At 31.3% G+C, this 27,495-nt stretch overlaps 1 protein-coding gene across 2 annotated transcripts; it reads left to right on the plus strand.

Moving 5' to 3' along the window:
• Positions 1-27,495, plus strand: LOC139495241 (FMRFamide peptide receptor frpr-18-like). Of its 2 annotated transcripts, none has more exons than XM_071283491.1 (3): positions 1-109; positions 24,509-24,549; positions 25,917-27,495. In XM_071283491.1, the coding sequence occupies exons 2-3, from the start codon at positions 24,510-24,512 to the stop codon at positions 26,885-26,887; spliced, it is 1,011 nt and encodes a 336-aa protein (XP_071139592.1). In that variant the 5' UTR covers positions 1-109; position 24,509; the 3' UTR covers positions 26,888-27,495. The 2 variants fall into 2 exon arrangements, with proteins under 2 accessions (XP_071139592.1, XP_071139591.1); XM_071283490.1 differs by lacking the exon at positions 1-109 and adding an exon at positions 7,842-7,976.

A 27,495-nucleotide genomic window follows, 5' to 3' on the forward strand; every position in this document is an offset into this window, starting at 1 on the left:
GTACATCCCAATTATAAAGTCGATTCGGATTGTTTTATTGTTTTTAATGGACTGAGTTACTCTTTGAAGCAGTTTAATCTCTGTGATTTTATAATTCATATTATAAAAGGTATTGTTAAAACGTATTTACTTTGATTGAAATTATAACTGACAATGCTTTAGAAGCAAACTGTAAAAACATTACTTTTTAATTTTTTTTTATTAAAATGTTTATATTCAATGCTTAGCGAACTGTAAGAACATTGGAACTATTACTTTCAATAATTAAAACTTTACTTTGATTGGAATTATTTTCAAATTTTAAGCTAACTGTAAGAACATTACCTTCTAATTTTAAATGATTTTAAATGAAAAGCAACTGTTTTATTTCTGTAAATTTGTAAATATTATTATAAAAGGTACTATTTTAACATTTCTTACTATTACTCTTTAATTACACTACACACCAGTAACAGTCTGTATTGGCCCATACCTGTACTCGAGTGTACTGATTTTTACTCGACTAGTCCTAAATTTACTTGATAATACTCGACTGTCGTCTGAAACATACTTAACAGTGTGAACTTGTACTTGAGCAGTACTTATCCACATCATGCGAGTCTTAACCAACCTAGACCTATTCTTTGTATCTATCACCTGAATTTTATCAATTTAGAAAATGTTTTTAAAAGATATGAAATTGAAACAACTTGAAATTAAAAATGTATTAAAAATAGTATTGAACTTTAGATTTCACAATAATCAAGCATAATATAACTTTAACACAATATTCATCAAAACTTACATAAATGAATATATCAACTTTAAAATATAAATAAAACAAGCTGATCAAACAATCTCAAAAATGAATTGTGACTAATATTTTCAATGTTATTAAAAATTGTGAATGTTTCAGAAGTATTCTATGATAACTGGACTATATTCACCATTAATTTTAGCCTAGTATAAATTTATGGTGTCAGTTGAGTTTAGTTAATAATGCATTGAATATTTTGTTTAATTATTAATACATAATATATAAAAAAGTCCATACAGTAACTTAAGACATTTTAAAGAATTAGACCTTTTTTTGTATTTGTTTTGTTAAACCAAAAATTTAATACAATCATGATTAAAAGATTTTTCATAGCAATCCTTGATTACCTTTTAAAAAAAAGAGATGTGTTCCAAAGTAACAGTAAATGTTTTAAATAGTTTTTGTGAAATTAGAGACATGGCATAGAAAAAGCACTTTAATATGGTTTAATCACCTCAGTACGTGTGTGCTTCACAGGTAACAAAAAAGCCCTACTTTCTTTATATCATGTATTACTTATGAAGTATATTCGAAAGGCCTTGTTATTAAAGTGAAACAGGATGTTGAAATTTTTAAAAACATATAATTCTGTCTTATAATCAAATAATGTGCTATTTCATCACAACCTGTAGAAAAAACTTTATCGTTTTTTAACAGTTTGATATCGTTTTGCTATCAGAAACATGTGTAAACTGACAAATAATCATATCTAAGTACTATATATCTGTTAATGGGACAATGATTCAATCGACCCGAAAAAAACTAATTTTAACCCACAATGTGATAACGATGAAGTTGCTTATGATATCGAATACACCAGGTTCAGTTGAGGTATTGTTATGCCCCATTTATGGGTATTATGTTTTCTTGTCTGTGCGTCCGTCTGTTCGTCCGTTCGTTCATCCGTTCGTCCGTCCGTTCGTTTACAAATGTTTCGTGCCATAATCGTATGTCGTGTTGGTAAGCTGTTACGACATTGAGTTACTAGTAAATGATATTATTTAAATGTGTTTAGATTAGCAAAGGTAAATATAACCAATTGATATTAATTTGTCTTGGTGTATAATTCTGATCATTCACTGGGGTAAGCTATCACTGCATCGAGTTTCTAGTAAATATAAACATTTGAATGTTTTTAGATGAGTAAATGTCAATATAATCATTTGGCATTGGTTTTGCTTACAGTATACTTCTGATCATTTACGGGGGTACGCCACTGTTCGTTTGATGGCGTTTTTAACATCTTATGGTAAGGATTTGGCTAATCGTTGAGTTTCAATCAGTGAATAAGTCTAACATAGAATTAACAGGGCTTTCATTTACTTTGGGTTAAATATGGTAGGTATTCAGATATCTCTATTGGGAAATGTCTTCATGTTATATGACGTTAAGTGTGGTTCTATTTTGTTTCGTTGGTACACAAAGAAAATAGTAGAATAATACTCAATGACCCTCGCTGTTAATTTATAATTATTCTATATCAAACGAATTTAATTTGAAATATTCATCAATACCGTGTTTAAAATATCACTAAAGATTTGGGTTTCTAAGTTCATACAATATTTAAAATTCACCATGTCACGTGGTATATAGTTCTCGTGTCTATATATTGTATTCCAGTCGGTTATTGAATATAAAATGTATTCTGCTTTAAGTTCACTAACACTCAGACTAAAAATCGAACAGCATGCCACATTTTTCTTTAATGCTATTTAAGGAATGACTATTCTTTTTTGTCTATGAAGAAATAACATTAATCATATTATGCACACTGAATAAACTGCGGAGGTTATTTCTAATATACATACAAAAATGCTATAAAAAAATATATAACAGTCGTTCCTTATAATTGATTTCTATCATCCACTTGTGAGGAGTAAATTAAAAAAAAGACGTTGGTGACGTCATGGCTACATGACAAAATTTAGTCTATAAGTTGATAGACAAAACACTTTCATCGTATTCCAAAATAAAAGATTTTTTATCCTCGTCTGTATATTTATACACTCACGTCGGAAATCGAACAGTTTGGGGGAGTAAAACACCCATCCCTGCGCATAGCACATTTTGTATCATGCTTTTGTTTAGATATAAGAAGATATGGTATAAGTGCCAATTATACAACTCTCTTTGTTTTGATTATAATGTACTGATAGAATGACTACACATCCTCTTCTGTAGTATATCTTTACACACAAATCGAAAATCCAACAGTTTGAAGGAGTAAAATACCCATCCCTGCTCATACCACATTTTGTATCATGCTTTTATTTAGATATAAGAAGATGTGGTATAAGTGCCAAAGAAACAACCCACTTTGTTTTGATTATAATGTACTGGTAGAATGACTTTTGTTTTTATTATAATGTACTGACAGAATGACTTTTGTATATTGTAAGTATTAACACGGCAATTAAATGTCGCATTAAAAGATCAAACAGTACGAACTTGATGTAAACATGGTAAACATTCTTTTCAGATCTTGTCTTTGTTTTGAGCTGTAATCATTTTATGTATTAAACAATATACCATTGCTTTATATTTTCAAAGAAAACGAGTCTAAACACAGATGATTGTTTCTATTTTTCTACTAATATTTATGGCCTTAACAGTTGTCATAAAGATGGTTAGGAATCTTTATTGGGTATACTGTAAAATGATGTATTCTGAACTCGGCATGGAATCGGTATCCAGTTTCCTAGAAATTCAATTAAGGGAAGAACAATGCAAGTTTCTTTAATACATTTTATTATTCATGGCCTTACATTTGGTCATGAAATGGTAAGGAATTTCTTATTGGGTATTGTGTAAAATAATGTAGTCATAACTAGACTTGGAATCAGTATTCAGTTTTCTTGATATTGGTTTAAAGAAAGGACAGTGCATGTTTCTTTGTGACTCTTTGTTCTATTGAAGTGGGTTTATAATTGCTAACAGGTTAAGGTATATAACTTTTACTTCTACGTTGGTAAATTGGTATAATCAACCATTTTCTAAAATAAAATGCATGTACCCATTCAAGAATATAATAGTTGTTATCCATTCGTTTGATGTGTTTTTGTAGCACTTCCACAAATAATCGCTCTCCGTTCCATTTCCTCTATCCACGAACTACATAATTCCTCCTGATTTTACATTTATACTTTCGCGCTGTTAACATCGTTTCACCGCTAGAAGCACGCTGGAACATAAAAGTCTGCGGATATAACTAATAACAGATTTCCACAAATAATCTTTATCCGTTCTATTTACCCCCATCCACGAATTACATGACTCCTTCCGATTAGATATTTGTACTTTCGCACTGTTTACATTGTTTCGACGTTAGTAGCATGTAAAAGTATAAAAGTCTGCACATTGACCTAATGAGAGATTTATAATATGGTTTCAAGCCCGATTAAATCGTGATAAAATCATCGCAGCTATAGCAGTGTTTATAAATAATTAAATTCTCACCATGACACCGTTTAAGCGAGCCAGGATGTATTAAATGGTTATTAAAATCTCATTTCCAAATTACTTTTCAATGTTTTAATCCATTAGCCTAAACATTTATAATTGGCCTTCATAGAAAAACAAGATTTCGAAAGTAAACAGATAAAAAAAACATGCAAGAAGGCCTACTAAACTTTTATTAAGTATTCGGTTTTATGTTATTTTAATGTTTATAGCCTAACCCTGGTCAGGAAATGATTTAAATGAAAATTATTTCTTCTCCCCATATCATGTATCCGTTCCAGTTTTTAAATGTCACAGTTTCCTCCGTAAATACAGTACTAAAAGACACATTTTGTATAAAAAGTATATTCTGTTTTTTTAGTTAGAACATTATTCAAGAAAATTTTATCATCTTATTTTATTTTTCAGCGTTTAATTTTTTGTGTTATTGTTTAATACATATTTTCGTCATTACAATACTATTTTTTTAATAGAAAAGAACAGTATTAGGACAATTCATCTTTATAGAAAAATAAATTATCTTTGATTCATTTTATTTTTCAGAGTAAGGGAGTTTTTTGTTTTTGTCTAAATGTAACAATTTTATGCTCTTCTTTATTTCCTTCCACTGGCATACAAAGTTATCGTTCATCTATTACCAATAATAAGTAAGATGATGCTTTTAAAACATCGTATAGTTACCTCAGTTCGCGATATAATCCTTTCCCATAATGCAATGTTTAGCAATCATCAATTAATCAAAAATATCAATTTAAGTTCAAAAGAAAGTCAGTGTGATTCAATATAAATATCGAAGGTTTATAAAAAAATAAAAATTCAGTATGCATTAAATTATGATCATAAAGTTTGAAATCTATTTCATGCTTTTTTAACCGATAAAAAGACCAATTATTGTTGTTTATCGTCAGACATAATTTTGTTTTCGAATAATAATGTAAGTTTAAATCATGCTGTTAGTTTTCACACCTTGGGGTATCATTGTTTTTATGTCTTATGATATGATTTTTTAAGAATTGAATGTTTGTTTTTGTAAATTTATTGGGATGTAAAAGGTTGACCGAAGTACATTTTGTTTGAAGCGCGGAAGCGCATCATTTTAAAAATGTGCACACGGTCAACGCTTTTACAACCCTATTTAGTTACAAAAAGTAGCATTCAATAGTTATAATTATATTTTTTAGCTAGGATCATGAAAACACGATTTAATTCGTGTTTTTAGTTGATTCATCTGTGCACTTTATTGTGGGACCTAGTGTCACCATGAGTAATACATTTTATTGTGTAATGCAATTGCTTAAGGAATAACACGTGATGTGTAGTTAGCCAATCAGAATAAGGTATTATAATGAAACATACATCTAATGTAATTAGTATGATTTAAACGCCAAATTTCAGTTTTTATACTAATTTCACGGTCCTTTGGACATAGAAAATGATAGTGCGAGTTTGCAACCAGCGTACTGTGGACATTTTATTTAATTGGTTAAGTATTTTGTTCTAACGCCATTTACATCTTCCTTTTTAAATGGATTTTACTCATTGTTTAAGGTCGTACGTTTACCTTTAGTTTAAATGCTTGTCATTTGGTTTGCGTTGATACTCGTCGCATTTGCAATCATATTACATCTCTTCATATTTCATATTACATCTCTTTATTGTCCATACTTACTGCGGTACCTAACATTACAGGGAGATAACTCTATAAAATCAGCTAAACGCTTTAGGAAATATTAGGGTTCTCGATGATATAAATAAGTGCTTGTGAAACTGCTATATAACCAGTGTAATTTTTCTGATAAAACGGTTGGTTCAAATTTTTTGAAATTTTTGTATTTTTGTTAAAGGGTCAAAGAAAATACATTGTCAAAATTTTATAAAGTTATACGAGCCAAATTAATTTTAGTTAAGGTGTTGGATACCACCTTAAACTGATTAAGGGGCATCAGTGGTCGCTTGGTCTAAGTAGATACTGCTGTAATCACTAACCAGTTAACAACGCGTTTTAAGTTCGACTCCAATCTTAATTGACGAGAATTGTCATTTTTTCTTATCAAAGGTCGGTGGTTTTGTCTATGCACTCCGGATGCCTAAAACAATAAAAAGTGGCCGTTACGGATTAGCTCAAAAGTGGTGCTAAATAGTGGCATTTAAAACACAGGAAATCAAACTTAAATTGATTAACTGTTTACTTGATTATTGATTGCTTAATAATTAGTGACACATATTTAAATATTGAAATTGCATGTATTAATTCAAAACGTAGATCTTGCAAGGTTAATGTTTTCGACTGGACACACTCCTCAAAAATGGGATAATCTCAAGCTGGTATTGCTCCCCATGTGACAACCTTCGTAGTAACTAGGGCAAGTATTAATTCGTCGATAGCTTAAGTGGAAGGATATTTGTCAAAAAATTATAAATTAAGGAATGTATCTCCCTCATGCAAGGCTCTAATTCCTTTCACGGATTTGGCTATACTTTTTTGAAACTTTTGGATTATAGCTCTACATCTTTTATATAAGCTTTGGATTTTACATATTTTGGCCACGAGCATCACTGAAGAGACATAATTTGTCGAAATGCGCATCTGGTGCAGAAAAATTGGTACCGGTAATGTTATTGTCTAGTCATGCACCTGGGCTAACACATTTCTTGATGTATTATTGTTTGCTTACAATCCAGTGGCAAATAGTTCATGTAAGTAAAAACGAAATAAAATCATTAACGTTTAAATGATTATAAATGTGCATAATATCATCATTCAACCTTAAAGAAGAGACGAAAGATACGAAATATAACTTCCACGTTGATTGATTTATTATTGTTTGCTTAAAATCCAGTGGCAAATGTTTCATAGATTTCTTACTTTTAATTGTTATAGTATTACATGTGGAAACAGTCTTTTGAATGTTAAATGTTCTAGGAAGACTAACTAAACACATCTTAAAATTACCTTAATTTGGCTCACACACACTGTGTGTTTAACTCAACCTCTTCCGTTTTTGCACTTGCTTAGGGTAATGTTCAATAATTAAGGGAATACTATTTTGTAATTATAAGTGTGATGATGAAAACAAGGTTATTGGGTTAAATAGTAATATTACAACTATTTCGTATTTTCAATTTGAAAATTGAAGTATTTCGATCAGATAAAATTTAAATTCAATTCGTAGCGCAATTGTTAAACATGTCGCTCATGAACGATACATTGGCGCACACGAGTGTTTTTTTTTTGTATATTTTGGAGTTTAGAATGACATCCATTTTCACAGAACTAGTACACATCTTTTATTTAGGAGCCAGCTTAAACCCGCCTTCGGGTTCTGAATTTGCTCGCTGTGTTGGGGAACCATTCGGTTGTTCTCTGCTATTTGATTTGGCTGTGGTGTCCCTTTGACATATTCTCTATTTCCATTGCTAATTTTACATAGAAGGCATGTTAGTTGTAAGTAATTTCATTAACTAATAATCTGCTCAACTAAACTTTTTCAAAGATAAAATATGATAATCGAACAAATTGCAATATTTAACAAGTTTCTGCTATAAAATGCGATCGTTGGTTATCGATCTAGCCAAACAGATGATTGTCTGAGTAGAAGTTGTAAATGGTATCGCCATATGTATACCCCAATTATAAAGTCGATTCGGATTGTTTTTAATGGACCGATTAGCTCTGTGAAGCAGTTTTATCTCTGTGATTTTATAATTCTTATTATAAAAGGTATTGTTGACATCTATTTTCTTTGATTTAAATTATAATTAGCAATGTTTTAGAGACTATTATTTTCAATACTATTTAAGCGAACTGTTAGAATACTACTTTTTTAATTTCTTTCATTTGAAATGAAGAGATTATCTCTTTGTTGCAGTTTAATATCTATGAATTTATAATTCTTATTATAAAAAGGTACTGTTAAAACTTTCTTACTTATCAATATTCTTTTATTGAAATGTTTATTTTCAATGATTAACGAACTGTTAGAACATTGAAAGTATTTATTTCAATAATTAAAACTTAACTTATCAATTTTCTTTGAGGTTTAGTGGAGAGAAATATCTCTTTAACGCAGTTTTATCTCTGAATTTATTATTCTTATTATAAAAAGGTACAATAAACATTCTTTTACAATTTTCTTTGATTGATAAATAAGGCAACAGTAGTATACCGCTGTTCAAAACTCATAAATCCATGGACAAAAAACAAAATCGGGATAACAAACTAAAATCGAGGGAAACGCATTAAATATAAGAGGAGAACAATTGTTATTAATACTATTAAAGCGAACTGTTACGGCATTGTCTTGGACCGGGTACCAGGATGTCTAAACATGGTTTAGGTAACCTGTCGAAAAATTGGTATAGTCGGTAATATGAAAAGGTACATTGTCTTTAATTGTTAACTATCATTCTTGATATCATACCAATGGCGCATGTTTATCAATTCGTAATTAGTATTACAAAAAGAACTGTTAAGGTGGTACCCAACACTTGCCTTTAAATTAATTTGGCTCTTTTAATTTTCATAAAATTTTGTCAAAGTACTTACTTTGACCCTTTAACAAAAATATAAAAATTTCAAAAATTTTGAACCATAAAATTGAGAATGGAACCGTTTTGTCAGAAAAATTACACTGGTATTATAGCAGTTTGACAAACACCAATTTTGATCATTGAGAAGCTTAATATTCCTTTTACAACACAACGTAATTAAAACGTTTAGCTGACTTTACAGAGTTATCTCCCTGTAGTGCAAGGTACCACCTTAACTCGCAGTTTTGCTTATAATCGGTTGAGATTATTTTCGATGTTAGACAAACTCTTGGAACATGAGTTTTTAATTTTCGTCGAATTTGAATGGAGAAATGCACGTTGAGAAGCAGTTTTATATCTGAGAATTTAAAACTCTTATCATAAAAGGTACTGTTTTATATTTATTACTATAATTTCTCTTTAAATTGATAACTATCATCATTCTTGATACTGTTTCGCTATGTTTTATCGCATGTCTGAAATTATATTGTTTTCTTGTACACATGTATGTGAGGTTATGAATAAAATCTTGAAATCTTTGTAAAAATGGCACCTGTTTATCAATTTGTATTTTTTTTTATAAAAATTACAAAAAGTACAGTTTGCATTCCGTCTTATTGAGTTATATATATTATTTGATTGAAATTATTTTCAATTCTAAGCGAACATTTCTTTTAAATTTTCTCTGATTTTAAATGAAGAGATACTGTTTCATTTCTTTGAAATTGTAATTTTTATCATAGAAGGTTCTGTTTGACATTTCTTTCTAATTGTCTTTTATTGCTAATTATTATCATTATTGATACTAAAGGCAATGGAGTTGTTATTGTAAAAGGTTCTAAAGGCACCTGCTTATCAATTTGTAATTCTTATTATAAAAAGAACTACGAAGTACAGTTTACATTTCGTAATATTGACTGATCAGTTTTCTTTGATTAGAATTATTTCAATTCTAAACGAACTGTTAGAAAATTACTTAGAAACTGTTTTAACACTGTGAATTTGTGATTTCTATTGGAAAAGGTTCTAAAGGCACCTGTTTATCAATTTGTAATTCTTATTATTATTATAAAAAGTAGAAAAAAGTGCAGTTTACATTCCGTCGTAATGACTTATCAATTTTCTTTGATTGAAATTTAAATTCTAGGCGAACTGTTTGAATATTACTTAGAAACTGTTTTAACACTGTGAATTTGTGATTTTTATTGAAAAAAGGTTCTAAAGGCACCTGTTTATCAATTTGTAATTCTTATTATAATTATAAAAAGTAGAAAAAAGTGCAGTTTACATTCCGTCGTAATGACTTATCAATTTTCTTTGATTGAAATTTAAATTTTAGGCGAATTGTTTGAATATTACTTAGAAACTGTTTTAACACTGCGAATTTGTGATTTGTATTGAAAAAAGGTTCTAAAGGCACCTGTTTATCAATTTGTAATTTTTATTTTTATTATAAAAAGTACAAAAAAGTGCAGTTTACATTCCTTCGTAATGACTTATCAATTTTCTTTGATTGAAATTTAAATTTTAGGCGAATTGTTTGAACATTATCTTTCGATTGACTTTAATTTGAAATACTGATTCTTAGTACTGACCGAACTGTTTTTTTAATAAGCTAGCTATTTCTTTTATTGCCGCCATAGGTCTAAAGCAGGTGTTGTATGAAACTTTATTAAACTTTCATAAGTGTTATCATTTATAAAAGCTCATTTTTTTATTTGTTTTTGTTCAACATAATCTTGTGGGTTTTCTTGATATCTAAATTTCAAAAAATTTAAAGAAGCTTCTTTTTTAATTATTATACATGTAAAATGAGATATACCGTAATCCAGTCTTCAGGGGTCAACCGGGACCTTCTTATAGTAACCAAGGCACAAATTTAGTTCCTTTCAAAAATCTGGCTCATTGTTGAAGATCGTACGGTGTTAATTTCTGTGTAATATGGTCATTGTTGAGAGTTGTGTCAGTGGCAATCTTACCACATCTTCATATAGCTGTTAGTTACCCCATAAGATAATTTCCGTTCAACTCACTATATAGAGCCTATTAGTTAGATCTTTTTAATAAGTTCATGTCCTGTATAAAATAGTTTAGTTAGCATAGTGGAAGATATTAGAAAGCAAAATCGAGGAAATTGTGCAAATGATGATACAAGCGTGAAAATTAGCATGAAGCATCATTATTATATTCTTTTTAAGAAAAAAACGGTTGGCCATGCACATTTATATATTTATTATTATTTATTTATTGTTAAGTAATAAGAAAATTATGAATTCTTGAAACAATTGAACCCCAACTTCCACATGTGGAGCAGGATCTGCTTAAATCCAACCCTCCTTTTTCGTATTGCTCAGTCTTTTAAGTCTGTTTTATGTACTATACTATTGTTTGTCTGTTTCTTTTTCAACTATGGGGGAGGGTCGGAGGGATCCTGTTCCCGAAATTTCAGGCTTAAAAACATGAAATTTAAATACCGACATCCCGAAATTCGAAAAAAAAAATTCCCGGATCCCGAAAGGATCAATCCCGAAATCTCGAACTTAAAAATATCAAATCCCGACGTCCTGAAAAATGTCCTGTCCACCCCTCAACTATGGCTTTATAAGTTATTATAAATTGACTTATGAGTTTGAATATCCCTCTGGTATCGTTCGTCTCTCTTTCCCTGCTTAAAATTGCACGAAGAATATTAATAATATCGCCCATAAGGTGTATATAAATACAAACAAATCAAGATTAATAAGTTATTAACATGAAATAAAGCAGATCGCCATTCTATATATCATTTCCGATGCATTTCATTTAGAAGGATAGTAAAAATTGACATCAGAATACTGTAAACCAACTTATTTTTGCGGATACTTTTTTCGCGTTTAGCTTTTTCTAGTCCATTTCGCGGCCATTTAATTTTGCAATACCAAAATTTACTTGATATAATTAAGTAAGAAATTATCAAAGTTTTACATATTCGCGACGATTTATATTCACGATATTTTTCTACTCGCGAAACTCGTGAAAATAAATCGCTCGCGAAAATAAGTTGGCTTACAGTAGTCTTGCTTAATGATAAAATGCATTCGTTCAGTCGTGATTGACGAATAAGTTTCCTTTGATGTATTTTCTCGTGTAAACAAAGAAAGGGGAGTTCTACACGAATGTTACCTACCGAATTAGGCTTGTTCCAGCGTTTTTACTCTACACGAGCAACTATATGGTGTATATAAATACAAACATGTCAAGATTAATCAATGCTTAACATGAAATAAAGCATATTTCCGATTCATTTCATTAAATTGACACCAAAAATGTTTAATGAAATACATTCATTTTTGATTTATCTATTTTCTCGTGCAAATAAAGTCAGACGAAATCTACACGAATGTTACCTACCGAATTAGACTTGTTCCCGCGTTTTTATTTTACACGAGCAATTATAGGGTGTTTATAAATACAATCAAGTCAAGATTAATAAATTCTTAACATGAAATAAAGCATATATCCGATGAATTTCATTAAATTGACACCAAAAATGTTTAATGAAATGCGTTCAGTCGTGATTTACGAATAAGATTCCCTTGATTTATTTTATCGTGTAGAAAAAGACAGGCGAAATCTACACGAATGTTACCTACCGAATTAGACTCGTTACCGTTTTTTTTCTTTCACTAGCAACCATAGGGTGTATATAAATACTGTGTGTTCGTCATGCGAAATCAACATAGTTCAAGCAAACTCACGATTTATTTTTTAAAACGATTCCGACATTTAACTTTTTCCTTTCGCATATTTCCAATTGCATGGCGTTTTATATCAAGTGAACTAAAATCTTAAGAATCTATTTAATCTTTATTAACTTTTATTAGATTTGCTTATAACTGATTCACTGAATACATGACTTTACAACATTATCATAGTATTGAAATTACACATATTTGAAACTCATTCTTTATCGTTCATTTCTGAGTTGAAAAATAGATCAATTTTGCGCTTAAAATTATTTTCATCGAAGCTTGCATTAAAAAAAGATCATGAATCAATAGACTGTGGTAGAAAATAATGGCCGTCCATTGACTTCTCCAATCTGGAAAGCGTACTTTTGTAGCAATAAAAACATTGTTAAAGTGGGACATTGTTTAGGCTGTACTAGATGTGTACATATGCAGGTTCGTCAAATCAGATTTAGTGTTGTTAATACCATGCCTCGTGACGAGAGGGTTATTGGCACTTAAACATGAACCCTCTCGTCACGCAATTTTCTGAAATGTCCGTTGGCGACATGTTGAAAGGTATCTATCTTTTTCTACCTGATCTTAACCCTAATTTGCCAGTGGCAACAAACTAAGGAAATGAACATCCCGTTGATCATACCTTGCAGAACTGACTTATTGTTATATTCTCAATTTTTTCTTGTCCATATGAAATATTTGCCACTGGACGATAATCAATTAATTATTTAACAATCAAACATAGCAGATATAATCACCTTATCGCTATTTTAGTTCAATCCCTTAAAAATACAAATGACATAGACGACAACCTGTTGAGGTCAAGTGTTTCAAAAACAAAGGTCATCAGTAAATAATGAGCTGAGGGACGAAAATGTGAACAAGTCGGTATAGTTTATGATCGAATTTTTAAAAACAAAATTAAAGTCAGAAAAATGCTATGATTTAGGATGTACTTAGATGAGGTTTTGGAATTTGTGTCAAATGTTTGGACTCCTTGGTGTTTTTGCATACAATACAATGTAAAATATTTTGCCCCACAACACCATTTGTTTTTTCAAATATGTCTAAATAGCTCATGAAAGGTCATTTACAAAAATTTCAGAAGATTCCTAATTTTCTTTCTTTTGTTTTGAGACCCAATAATACCAATGCAAATATAAGGTAAAAGTCCGAGTCAGCCTTTTCCCGCCAAATTTTAATTTTTAAATATCTCTATTCTATGACCTATCAATATTGTTAGCTTATTTTTATCCTTAATTGATGCTCTACCAGCTTATAGTATCAATTTTAACTTCTTAATTTATTAATTTTCACCTAACCTCACCTAAGTACATCCCTAAAGTGTTTACAATGGTTGGAATATAACTTCTTGAATTTGTGTATGCTCCGTTGGTCGTAAAATGTTTTAAGTCCAATATAGCTTCAACTGAATGTGTAATATCAGAATTTCTTAAATAACGATAAAAAATAGCTCAGAGCAGTATCATCTGTTTCAAATAAATTGATATCAAAATGAGAAATCTATCCATCAGAATCGAAGTACATGTAGTTGTTGGCAGCTATATGTCACCGTGCAGCATTAACCAATGAGCATAACCAATACCGCAAAGTTACTCAAAAGAACACCAACGACATGGCGTTTGTATAAAGCAATAAACGAACAACAAATATGATATTCAGCAACTATAATATTCAATTAAGGAATGACTGTAATATTTTTTCTGTGTATGAAGAAATAACATGAAAATTTGGTGCACACTGAATAACGCGCGTAGCAGGATATTAAACAGTGTACACCATATTTTTTTATGTTATTTCGAATAGACAGAAAACAATATATCAGTCATTTCTTATAATTTAATTCTAAATTCCATTTGAAACCGTAGAAAACTATGAAAAAACGTTGATGTCGTCACGGTCACATGACTAAATTATGTCTATGGGCTGTTAAAAAAAACGTCAGCCAATCAGAAGACGCATTACATCTAAAATTAAATTATTTAATATAATAATCGTTTTAATAACGTTTGGGACATAATTTACAGTCACTGCACATTATTAAATTTGAAGCAATAACTCCATCATTTGTATAATATTAATGTAATAAATAGTGGTTTACTGCAATCATTTTTCACTTGGAAAAGTTATATGTTATAAACGAAAGTGGTGGCTTCCCACGGGGGAATGTTTACGCTGTTCGTCCAGTTTCTAAAGCTCATACAAACAAATAATATAGTTCCGACAATGAACATAATATACAATATATATACAATGAAAAAAATTAGTAGACTAACCAAAGAAGGTGTACATGTACAAGACTTTAATTAAACGTTCTTAGTTGGTCCTGCTTTAAAAGTGAAGCAGAGTAAGTTCGCTGGACCAGCCTCCGGATACGTGATTTTTTTTCGTTGAGTCAAACACTTGGTGGACTTGGGTTGTTTCTACTCTTTAGTCGAGTTGTTGTCTTTTTCACGTTTTCTCCGTTTTCATTTGTTTATAATTTTAGTACTTAGTTGTATTATTTAACAGATTTTTGAAGATCTTTTGTAAAATATTATTATAAAAAATTACGTAATCCTGTTAGAATATTATAAATCTTATTACATGCAACCAACGTCTAAATCTTCTTTCTCGTCGGATCGGATATAAGGTACTGAGCATATTTTTATTTATTTTTATTTTTTTGGGGAAAAAGGGGGGGGGGGGGGGGATGATGGCTCAATGAAGTACATTTTTGTTCACAACTTTCAATGGAAACAACGGAGATTTTCGTTTTTACTTCAATCTATTTTATCAATTCAAAGTTTTGAAGTGTGGCAACATTTCGCTACTCTTACGATTGGTGAACATATCTAAGGCCATAATTGTTATCAAAGATACCAGGATTATAATTTAGTACGCCAGACGCGCGTTTCGTCTACTTAAGACTCATCAGTGACGCTCATATCAAAATATTTATAAAGCTTTTTGACAAAACTTTTAATCAGATCTTTGATCAGCGTTTGTACTTAGACTGCTTCTATGAAAATGTGGTAGATACTTAGTCAGTGGTTAGCGTTTTACACGACGGGTTCCACATGTGGAGCAGGATATGCTTACCCTTCCGGAGCACCTGAGATCATCATCAACCCTAGTTTTTGATGGGGTTCGTGTTGCTTATTCTTTAGTCTTCTATGTTGTGGCATTTGTACTATTGTTTGTCTGTTTGTCTTTTTAATTTTTAGCCATGGCGTTGTCAGTTTATTTTCGATTTATGAGTTTGACTGTCTCTCTGGTATATTTTGTCCCTCTTTTTTAACTAAGGAAGTACTTCTTTAGCGCAGTCGGTTAATGCGCTGCTTTGTAAAACAGATGTCCCGCTACAGACAAGCAATTCTTTAATGAATTTCATGCTGTCTGGTTACAGTACTTAGACTGCTTCTAAGAAACTCCATTTAGATCCGAAGAAATTTCCTGTTTACTAGTTTCACGGAGCTATCATGAATTGTCAATGCATAAGTATAAATATGCAAATCGTTATTCAGATCGAGATCTAAGGGCAATATAAAAGAAAAAGATCATTACTGTTTTTATCCTACGACGGATTATCGAAAACATATTCTCGAGATCGGTCATTGTTACGTGTATGACGGGGAGTTTAATGTAAAAAGACGAATGATTTAATCTTCGGTTTGGTTTCCGAGATTGTTCTATATTTTGACGTGGAACCAGAACTTAAATGGATAAAATAATAATGTTTAATCCTTGGACACATTATCCAAGACATATTTCCGAGATCGGTCATTATTTTGTCAGGGAATTTAAATAGAAACATAAGAATGTTTTAATCTACAGATGTATTTCCGAGATTGCCCTTTATAAATATTTTGACTGGGAGTTTAAATGGAAAAATAAGAATGAGTTAAATCTCCTGGTACATTTTCCAAGATATACTTCCGAGATCGCTCTATATTGGGACGAGGAACCAGAACTACAATGAATAACATAATGATAATGATTTAATCTTCGGAAACAATATCCAAGACATATTTCCGAGATCGTTCTATATTGTGACGCGGAGTCGGGATTTAAATGGATAACAAATAATATTGTTTTACTACTTCTTTCATCTGGAAAGTTTACATTTGTAGAAGTAAAAACCTTGTTAAAGTGGGAAGTTGGTTAGGCTGTGCTGGATGTGTAAATACATGCAGTCACCATAGTTTTCAGAGCAATAACAAGAACCTTTGAAACAATTTTCTGAAAGTTCCGTATATAAATGAATGTAGGCTGTAGCAAGGTATCTGCCTCTTTCAAACATACCTGAACCCTCATTTTCTTGTGTAAATTTTAAATTTACAACCTTTCGTTGACTTACCTTGAATAACCTTCCTTGTTTATTTATTCGCAGTTTATTTTTGTCCTTATTGTGCATGAAATATTTGTCACGGGACTCAAGCTAACAACTCAATTATAATAGATAGAATAGAACGAAACCTTATACTGTTGATTCATTTATTTTCGTGGGTGTCCATTTTCGTGGATTAAGGAAAACTTGCATGCTCGTGTATATTTAATTTTGTGGTTTTGCCAAAATCTGCGTACAAGCCTATGTAAAATATAACATACGTTGAACATTTAATTTCGTGGTTTATTTGTACCCATGAAATCCACAAAAAATGGTATCCAACGAATAATAATGAATCCACAGTACGACCCATAAAGTGTATCTGAGCAAAGTATCACATGTTTCTTGGAAAATATGAAAATGTGGTATTGTTTCAAATGAGACATATATCCACCAGAATTGATTGTTGGCTGCTTTACGTCCAGTGGCGAACATATCATGCATGTATAGGACGAGAACAAATGAGCAATAAATACAATAGGCAGGATATGGACAGAAATGTTGCCTTGTAACAGGCCACCTACGAACCTTTCAAAGAGTTGTTTCAAGGTATCCTAAAGTGCAGAGAGTGTGACACTCTCTCTCTCTCTCTTTACACAAGTTTAACGTCCCCTTTCTGACCGGACCTCTATCCACCAGTAACCAAATTACGTAGTTGTAACTATAGGTCACCGTATAGCATTATAAAACCAATACCGTAAAGCTATTAAATAGAATGAGAACACCAACGTACTGGTTTGTATAAAACAATAAACGAACAACAAATATGATATACAGCAACTATAATGCTTAATGTAATATAATAATCGTTTTAATAACGCTTGGGACTTAGTTTACAGTCATAAAGCATCATAAAATTGAATCAATAAATCTATTATTTTTATAGAATTAATGTAATAAATGGTGGTTTACTGCAATCATTTTTCGTTTTATACAGTCATTTTTTTAATGACATTTGTGGTTTTTTACGTGGAAATGCATACGTTTGTTTTTTGTAATCCAATATTGCTTAAGGTAGTAAACAATTATAATTTATCCTGCAATTAGCTTTCTATTATATTTATAAATAACAGGTACACATATGTATTGACATTTTTAACGACCTTGACTGGCTATACAGCCGTTGCACATTATCGTCTTTAAATTGAAATACAAAGAAACAAGGATTTGTTGATTTTAACAACGAAAGTTTCGAAGTGTCGGGCGTAATTTGCAGGATAAAAGCAATAAAGATACAATGTCGGAAAATATAACTATACATGTGTACTGAACATTAGAAAAGCTCGGCAAGCTTCGTTTTCGTCCTGTTTCGTAAGCTCATTAAAATAAATGATATGTTTTCCGAAACTGAACATAACTTGCACAGACTAACCACAGAAGGTGTACAAGGCATCGATTAAAACGATATCATTTGGTCTTGCTTTTAAAGTTAAGCAGAGTAAGCTAGCTGGGTTTTTCCGGGTGCGATATTTTCTCGTCGTGTGGAAAACCCATTGGTGACTTTTGGGTTGTTGCTGCTCGTTGTTGTTGTCTCTTTCACGCATTCTTCGTTTCAATCTGATTATGATTTTAGTATCTAGAGTTGTTTTGGGAGATTGTTTGTAAATAGTATTATCAAATGGTACTAATCATGTTAATCCTCTAAAATTGGCCAACATTTCGCCTCTCTCACGATCGGTGGACTTTTAACAAAACTTTTAATCCGACCTTAGACCCGTATTTTTACTAAGACTGCTTCTAGGAAACTCTATATTACCAGTTGCAAGGAATTATCAATGACAATGTATAAGCATAAATATGCAAAGCTTTATTCAGATGTAGATCGAAATGCGATATAAAAGAAAAATATAATAATGTTTTTATCTTTGAAGACATTTTCTCGAGATCAGTCATTGTTATGACGGGGAGTTCAAATGGAAAAACAAAAATGTTCTAATCTTTAGATGTATTTCCGAGATTGTTCTATATTTTGAAGAGAAACCAGAATTCAAATGGAGAAAAAACAAGAATGTTTAATCCTCAGACACATTATCCAAGATATATTTTCGAGATCGCTCTATATTTTGACGCGGAATCAGAATTTAAATGGATAAAAAATGATAATGATTCTTCGGACACACTATCCAAGATATACTTCCGAGATCGCTCTATATTGTGACGCGGAATCAGAATTTAAATGGGTAAAAAATTGTCACGCTTTACTCTTCGAAAACATTATCAAAGAAATATTTCCGAGATCACTTGATACTGTCACATTTTAATACAAATCGTGAGCTAGATAATTTACTTAAAGCTTATTGTCTCAAATTTAAACAAAGCCGGTTGCGTAAGATAGTTTGAAACCGGTAAACTGCGACAAATACGTCAGTTTTAAAACAATTTCCTGTAGTGATTTCTCATTAGTTCGGAAGCTGTTATTCCATCTATTCGGAAGCCTTGAAGATGTCAAGGAAATGACTATGTATTAACATAAGTGAGAACGTGTCTATGATGACAGATTTATACTTTATGAGGGTCATGATGGTAGATTTAGAGGAGGTTTTTTTTAATTTTGTAGTATTTATGTTTTTAAGGATGTTTGCTCCTCTATTTGTTGAATTTTTGCCAGATTTTCGGAATCTTCTGGTTTTATCCATGTATTAACATAAAAAAAAATTGCCCACTAACCCCCACTTTTCTTTTCACATTTTTATTACATACAATTTAAAAAGCCATATTTCAAAATCTTATGAAATCCTTGGTTTTTTTTCATAGTTTTTTTAAACAAAAAAAGGTGTTAATGTTAAATGTAAGAAAAATCTAGAGAGAATTATTTCCCGCCAAATTTTCAATGGCTTATATCTCGAAAACAAGCACACGGACCCACCATTTTTTTCTGCTTTTTTAGTTTCTTTATTTATATACTATCAATTTATAAGTCTTTTAAAAAGCTTGTTATTTTGAAACAGAGTAGCGAACATCCTTAAATCATTCTTCACTATTCTTTATAAATTTTACCTATTATTTCCAAGCTTAATACTTTAGCACTCCATTATTCTTGGATTTGTTTTTCTTTTGTTTTTCTTTTTTTTATATTTATTCAATTTTATTATTTACCTTTAAGTCTCCAGTCTGTTAGCCCCATTTAGTCCCTCTTTTATTGACATTTCTTTCGGGATTTTTTTCTAACGTTGTATACGACATTTCTTTCGGTTTTTTTTTCTAACGTTGTATACGACATGGTTTATTTTACTTTACCCTACTCACTTTGCAATCTTCTTGAATATCCAAGGATATGTAGCAGTAAACATTATATACTAATTGTGCAATTATATACTTCGGTTCAGTGTATGTAATTTCATTATATATGGAAAATACATGGTATCGTTTCTATTGTTAACTAGAAATTCTGCTTGAATGTTGTAATTTTGGTAGATTTTATGCGTTTTATACGTATTGTTATGCGTTTACTTTTCTACATTGGCTAGAGCTTTAGGGGGAGGTTGATATCTCATAAACATGTTTAACCCCGCCGCAATTTTGTGCCTGTCCCAAGTCAGGAGCCTCTGGCCTTTGTTAGTCTTGTGATTTTTAATTTAAGTTTCTTGTGTATAATTCGGAGTTTATTATGACGTCCATTATCACTGAACCATTATACATATTTTTTAAGGGGCCGGCTGAAGGACGCCTCCGGGTGCGAGAGTTTCTCACTACATTGAAGACTCATTGGTGGCCTTCGGCTGTTGTCTGCTCCATGGTCGGGTTGTTGTCGCTTTGACACATTCCCCATTTCCTTTCTCAATTTTATTATAATACTTTTTGATTTTCAAATTCAAAGGAGGGGGGATGGGGCAAATATGTTGCCATATCATAACTTCTCAATATCTATACTATAACATGTTATTTTCGATTATTCATTCTCTTATCATACGAGTTCTTTGACGCTTGGTTAAATTTTTTTTGATCCGTCTAATTTTCCATTGATTTCATTTTTAAAACTCTATAAATGACAGCCAATGTTTGTTCGAAGCCTCTTTTCTGTCAAACTTTGAGAAATAGATCAGTTTTAATATCTATTTTAAAGTATACTATCATTTTTAACCTTGATTATTATCTTTTGAATAATGTAAAATTTCAAATGTAAGCCCTATTTTTGATAATAATCTTAACAAATTAAATATTGATGTGTTTTTAAAACTTATTGAGACGAGACATGGAAAATTGATGGAAAACACCTGAAAATCATATTATTTTTACATAAGTGTATTAACTGTGATTGCAATATGCATCTACAGCAATTAATTGTGGAGGAGGTTTTAAGTCACTTGGGGGTTTCCTGCTTAGGGGAGCATAATTTAAGTTTTTTGCTCGAGAAAACAATTAGTTTCTTCTTAAAATAACATCAAAAGTATTTATTTTATTAACATACAAGACATCAATGCTACCCCCCCTAAATTGAATATAAACAAACAAAAAACTTTTTGAGACAATTTATTCCTCTTTCATAAACCTATTTAGATTTATAAGATAATAAAAAAGACTAAAATAAAATACGAAATTATTTTCATGAAATTCCGTTGATTCATTGTCAGATCATGAAATAGGTAGTCGTTTTACTAGAAATGGGTTAAGCTAGATAATTGATAAGAAGTAGTGGATTCGAAAACGATAATCAACTCGCGACTTAAGTCGCTCGTTCATGATTATCGTTTACGAATCCACTACTTCTTATCAATTCTCTACTACAGAAAAGAAAAATGAAACTATTTACATCTCCATTTTTTAAATAAAACGGCTCATCCCTCTCAAAAACCAAACAAAAAATGAGGAATGTTGAATGCCTTTATAAAATTGACCCATTTTTGTTGATTTGAATACGTTCCACGTTTGAAATCGCGAATTTAAATTGTTTGATTGTTCCATTGTCGTCGGATTATCTAAGTGCAGATATTTAGAAGCGTTCTATTTTTCATTTTTGTCTATACTATTATTTTCATACATTTACCACGGTATGCAATCTACGTACTCTCACGAGATTTGATAAACACGGTATATGCAATATAAGTACCAGCACGAGACTAGCACGATCCTTGTAATTCAACTACAATCATGTGACTTGTAAAAACGGTACCCGGATGGAATAATAAGACATATTTTGATCTTTATGCGAGTTTATCAATAAAGTATTTAATGACTTAAGTTAAACTTTATATCGGACCAGTATGATTGTCAATCATCAGATCCAGGGTGGTTTCCGGGGAGTTGGTAACCCCCTTGTTCTTTGGACGACCAACCAATTTGAATGGAAACGTATGGTTTGACCCCACCTCTTTCCCAGAGCTTGGATACCCCTCCCCATCCCTTCACCTTCGCACACAAGATGGTGTTTGCTTTACGTTCAGTGGCAAATATTTCTTGCAGTGCATATTTAGGACGAGAATGAGTTTTTTTCTAAACACTCTATAGATATGTCTTTAGGATTTGACTAGGATAAAGGACAAAGCCTCTTCATGCCAAGTCGTCCTTCGGGTCGGTATCTTCAATGTTTGAACCTTGTACGTTTTTCACCACACACCAAATGCACAGTTGCAATAGTGTGTCAATAGTTTGTCAACTGCAGTGGAGGACATTAGTAGTTAATGAATTTTATCTTATTACAAAAATACACGCTCCAAAGAACGTAATAACAGAAACGTACGAGATGTTAAATATAAGGAATGGAGAATAACAGGCTACACGTATAAAGAATAGAGCAAAATGGCCTAAAAAATAACAATACGAAGTAAAAAAACCATCAAGATCCCCATATAGTTCTTCCTCCAGAACAGATGCTTAATGATATAAGTACCAGGCTTTATTTCCAAATGTTTTGTTTTGTTTCGTTTTCTTTGCATTTTAATTCTGATTTAGTCATTTTACATGTTTTAGTTGTCCAACCAAGCATGTCTTGTCTTTCAATGGTTAAAATACACAATAACAAATAATTTGTCTCTCACAAACCAATAATTAGACGAAAGAAAATTCATGGGAAGTGTCTTTTATGTGACACTATATTTCTCTATTCAGGAAATAGAATGTCACTCTGTATGAACTTATTACCATAGTAATTAAATATTAGTATTAATGGTAACCCCAATGACCGCAAATATACAAAAACGAACTGGAAAGGAAACTTTTATTAAGCACTGAATAAAGTACGCACTGATTCAAAGGACTCGATTGTGTTACAGAAATGATATTCTATTAATGCTATAATGAAAGTTATATTTTTAGACTCTTTTTACCACATGCTATTTCTTTATGTCTGTGTTAGGGAACGACTATTTAACTTCCAGGAGGTGGAGAAGTGGTGGGGTCTGTTTTCCCCCCCCCCCCAAAAAAAATCATATACCCAGTTTGATGAAAAAAAATATTCTAGTCAAACAGATGACAAACAAAAATGTCTGCCTATGAATAAAAACATAATCCCCTCCCCCTTGAAGCTAAATGGTTGCTCCTTTACTACAAGTCATACTTAAAAGGCCGAAACGAATAAAAAGTAAACGTATATGAAGCCAGGAAACTAAGTAATTTAACACCAAACAATCGTGTTAATGTATGTTATCTAAAACATTGGTTTGTTTAAGTAGAAAATTGGAGAAAACCCTTTATGATCTATTATTACTTACTTGAAATTTATTGACAGCACCTCAAAAACAAAAACTATTGATATGATCATAAATTCACCGACTAAATTAGTCATTACATTCATACTGATTAGAAGAGTTTAAAGATCTCTCTTGTTCTGAACATGCATTAAATATTTGCCACTGAACGTTTTAGCAAACATTGCCTTTTGTTCGGGTTGTTATCTCTTTGACACATTTCTTGTTTCCATTCTGTATTTTTATAAATAAAGTAAAATTTAAGGGGATAGACCTTGGTTCAGGGAGATAACTCTTTAAATCATCAGTACGTTTGTAAAAGTCAAGTTCATCAATGTATTTTAAGCATTTACCTGAAACAGATTGAAAATAATCTATGTAACCTAGAAGCTTAGAATATATTTTTGAAAATGGTTGACACAAACGTACTGATGATTTAAAGAGTTATTTCCCTTAACCTAGGTCTACCTCCTTAAATGAATGGCACAAAAAGAATGCTTAAATTGTAACAAATACAAAGAAACAAAACGGCATACTCGAATACGTATTATTCTTTCGTAAGTAATTTGATCCGGCATCGATTTGCATCTTTCTTTTGTCAACTCACGTAAACAAAGACAATAGAACTTTTCAGCAAGGACAGTATTTAATTAGTTCTAACCAGATTCTTAATGACCAAAGCTAGATCATTATAAGCCTTTTTTGCTTCATTTTGTCCGCAGGCTTATTTATTTATTGTCACGACCGATGTAATTTGAATAAAAGAGGGTCGGGATGGGGCACTTTATTTCTGAAATATTTCAAGGTCTTTATCATCATTTTTTTATATATTTTGGCATTCGTCTTTGAGCAATCAGTATTGTACATGTATGTAAAACAATGTACAAAACGTATGGTAAAGATCAAACATTTTAATCACTCGTGAAGTCTCGATATATATTTAATGTTTGTTTGCATATTTAAATAGTTACATTTCTCATTTCAGAATGGAGTCAAACTTCACAAATGGAACATTATATGCTATAGGTAAGTGAAAAGTATCAATAGGCAATACTCGTTTGAATCCGTTACTCTTCATCTTCTTAGATGAATTTACGGAATCGGCTGAGGTGTGAAACTCATATTTGAACTTAAAGCTATCAATGAGCAATATCTGCCTAGAGCATGCATCTACTTTTTGTGTGTTAAAGGATTTTCATTTAAAATTCTTAACCTCTTCAATCTATTTTTTTCCGTTCTTAAACTATCTGAATTCTGGATTACATTGGGAACATACTACAGTATTGTCTACTATATATATATATACATTTATATATTTAACAAAGAAACAGATGGGCTTTGTTCTAATGGCCTGTGAACTATATTAAATAAGTTCCATAGTAAATACAGGTACAGCCACTAAAGGGAAAGCTGTTTCGGTTCATTGTGATTATTTGCCTTATTTACACTTGTACATGTTCATCAAAAACTAATTTGTAACAAAGATAATATGAATCAAGCCGCCAAACGTCTTTAAGGTAGATCATAAGTATATACTTTTTGAAATAGAATTTTCTTATACTTTGCCAAAATGAAGATTTTACCATGGTTTTTTTTAGAAATATAATAAAAAGTATGGGTCACCGGCAATTCACAAGCTATGGGTCGTTGAAAAATTGCCTAAATTTGGTTAAATTATTCGTGAAAAAAACCACATTTGTGTGCATAAGGAAAATCTATGAGATAGAATTTTGAAATAAATTGTGAGAAGATAGGTTTAATATATAATGGTTTTTTTTTAAAAAAGAAGAAAAAATGGGCCACCGAACTTGTTTGCTTGGTACAAGTAAAAATTAAAAAAAATCCCAATCAGTTCAGTATATTTTTTTATTTAAAGAATTGTCACCCCTTAAACATGTTAAATGGCTTATTTGAAAACAAATATTTTTGAAACACAAAATTTAATATTTGTTTAAATATTCAGAATGAAATACAATAATTACCAAGTTTTCTTTATATAAATAAACAGTCTACCCACTGAGGTTTCATATCCGTCTCCAAATTTGCAGATTTGGGCAAATTAATAGAGCGATTTTCAACTGCAATTGTACAATCCAAGATGCAGGTATACAATGAAATTACCTTAATATAATGGTTACTAAATAGAATAGTAAATAAAGGACCAATAGTACAGGTAAATGGGGAAAGAAATAGAAAAAAATAGGCTCAAAATATAAAGAATGGAAAATAAAGGGTAAAATTTGTAAGAACTAGAGATTAATGGGCATATTTAATAATTAAAAAAAAAATGAGAAAAAATAGTTTAAAAATTAAAGAATACTGAATTGAGGACTCTAATCTACTTTGTATTATATCTATCATACATTTGTATTTTTCATTTTTTGATTTTGTAGGTCGCCAACCAGAACGGTGGGGATGGTGGACTCAGCAGATAGTGACACCGATAATCGTTCTTATTGGAATTGGCGGGAATATAATGTCTTTTTTACTCATGAAAACCAAATCCCTTCGCAAGAAATCCTACAGTCACTTTCTCTGTGCTTTGGCAGTATTTGACAGTCTGTGTTTGATTAATCGACAGATCGCATTGATTCACCAACTCATGCACGATAAAAAGAAAGATGGCGTCTTTACAAATTACAGCGACATCTCGTGTCAAATTTATAGCTTTTATGAGCACGTGTGTTATCTAATGTCATCATGGCTTATTGTAGGAATGGCTGCTGAGCGGGTTGTAGCGATGTGCTTGCCGTTTAGAAAGACAATATTGAGAACACAGACCGGAGCAATCGTGATGATCATTTCAACATTTGTTCTTATGTGCATATCTCAAATATTCCGTTTCATAATGATAAAAAATGTCGGCGGTAACTGTGAAGGCGATATGGACAAACATTCAGAATATTTGAATCTACACATATATTTTTACCAGTTTACACTGGTTCTAACATTACCGTTTATATTGGTACTTGTTTGTAATAGCATGGTAATCTATCAGATACATCGAGTGAGAAAGGCTGCTTCTGGTAACACGAGATCTCGCGTTGTAGAACGATCTCACAAAACCACGTTGATGTTACTTGCCATCTCATTTACATATCTGGTAACCATGCTTCCTCTGGTGATAATATCATTTGTATGGCAGGTAGCTCTAGAAAACCAAGACATAGAGATGGTATTCTTTCTAATGCCTTTTCAATCATTTGTCTCCGTTATATCATACTGTAATTACGGTGTGAATTTCTTTATATACATTCTGTCGGGTCGATCTTTCCGTCTTGAACTCAAGAGGATATTCCGAAGAGAACGGCATCTCAGTATGTCTTCCACAAGAACAAGAGAAGAAGTAATGAAGCTTCAATAAAGAATTTATGACATACACTATGACATATGTGTGACATATCGTTTGACGTGTTATTCGGTGTGACATATGATACATATATCATATTTAGAATCGACATCACATGTGGGATCGTCTAATAAATACCACCACTCGCTAATTCGACCAATTCCGTTTCTCGATCTCACGATAGAAGAACACGGGATTCACCAGAGAGTTTCCGATTGTCATTTATATGTCATTTACTGAGAATGCGCATATCAAATTATATGTTTCAATATAATTACAATGTATGTTTTATGTGTTTTTTACTGTTAAACCAATATGGCTGTTCGTAAAAATCAAATGTACTATGTAACTGTGTGTTACTATCCGTGATAAATGTTATAAAATGATTATTTGGAGTAATCTAAGCCAGAAAGATGAAAAGTATTTGAAACATTATAGATCAATCAATTGTTGCTGTATATATAAAGTCCACACTTGAACAATCAAAATTAAACAAATATGATTTTGCAGATGCCTTTTTTTTTTAACTTCTATGACATGTCTCGCTTTTCCCTGTTGTGATAGTTGTTTGTAAACTTAATTGTTCTAGTAGCGCTCTGTTTTACTTTTTAAAATTCATTATG

The sequence above is a fragment of the Mytilus edulis genome, chromosome 11 (genome assembly GCF_963676685.1).
Source record: "Mytilus edulis chromosome 11, xbMytEdul2.2, whole genome shotgun sequence".
Classification (NCBI taxonomy): Eukaryota; Metazoa; Mollusca; class Bivalvia; order Mytilida; family Mytilidae; genus Mytilus; species Mytilus edulis.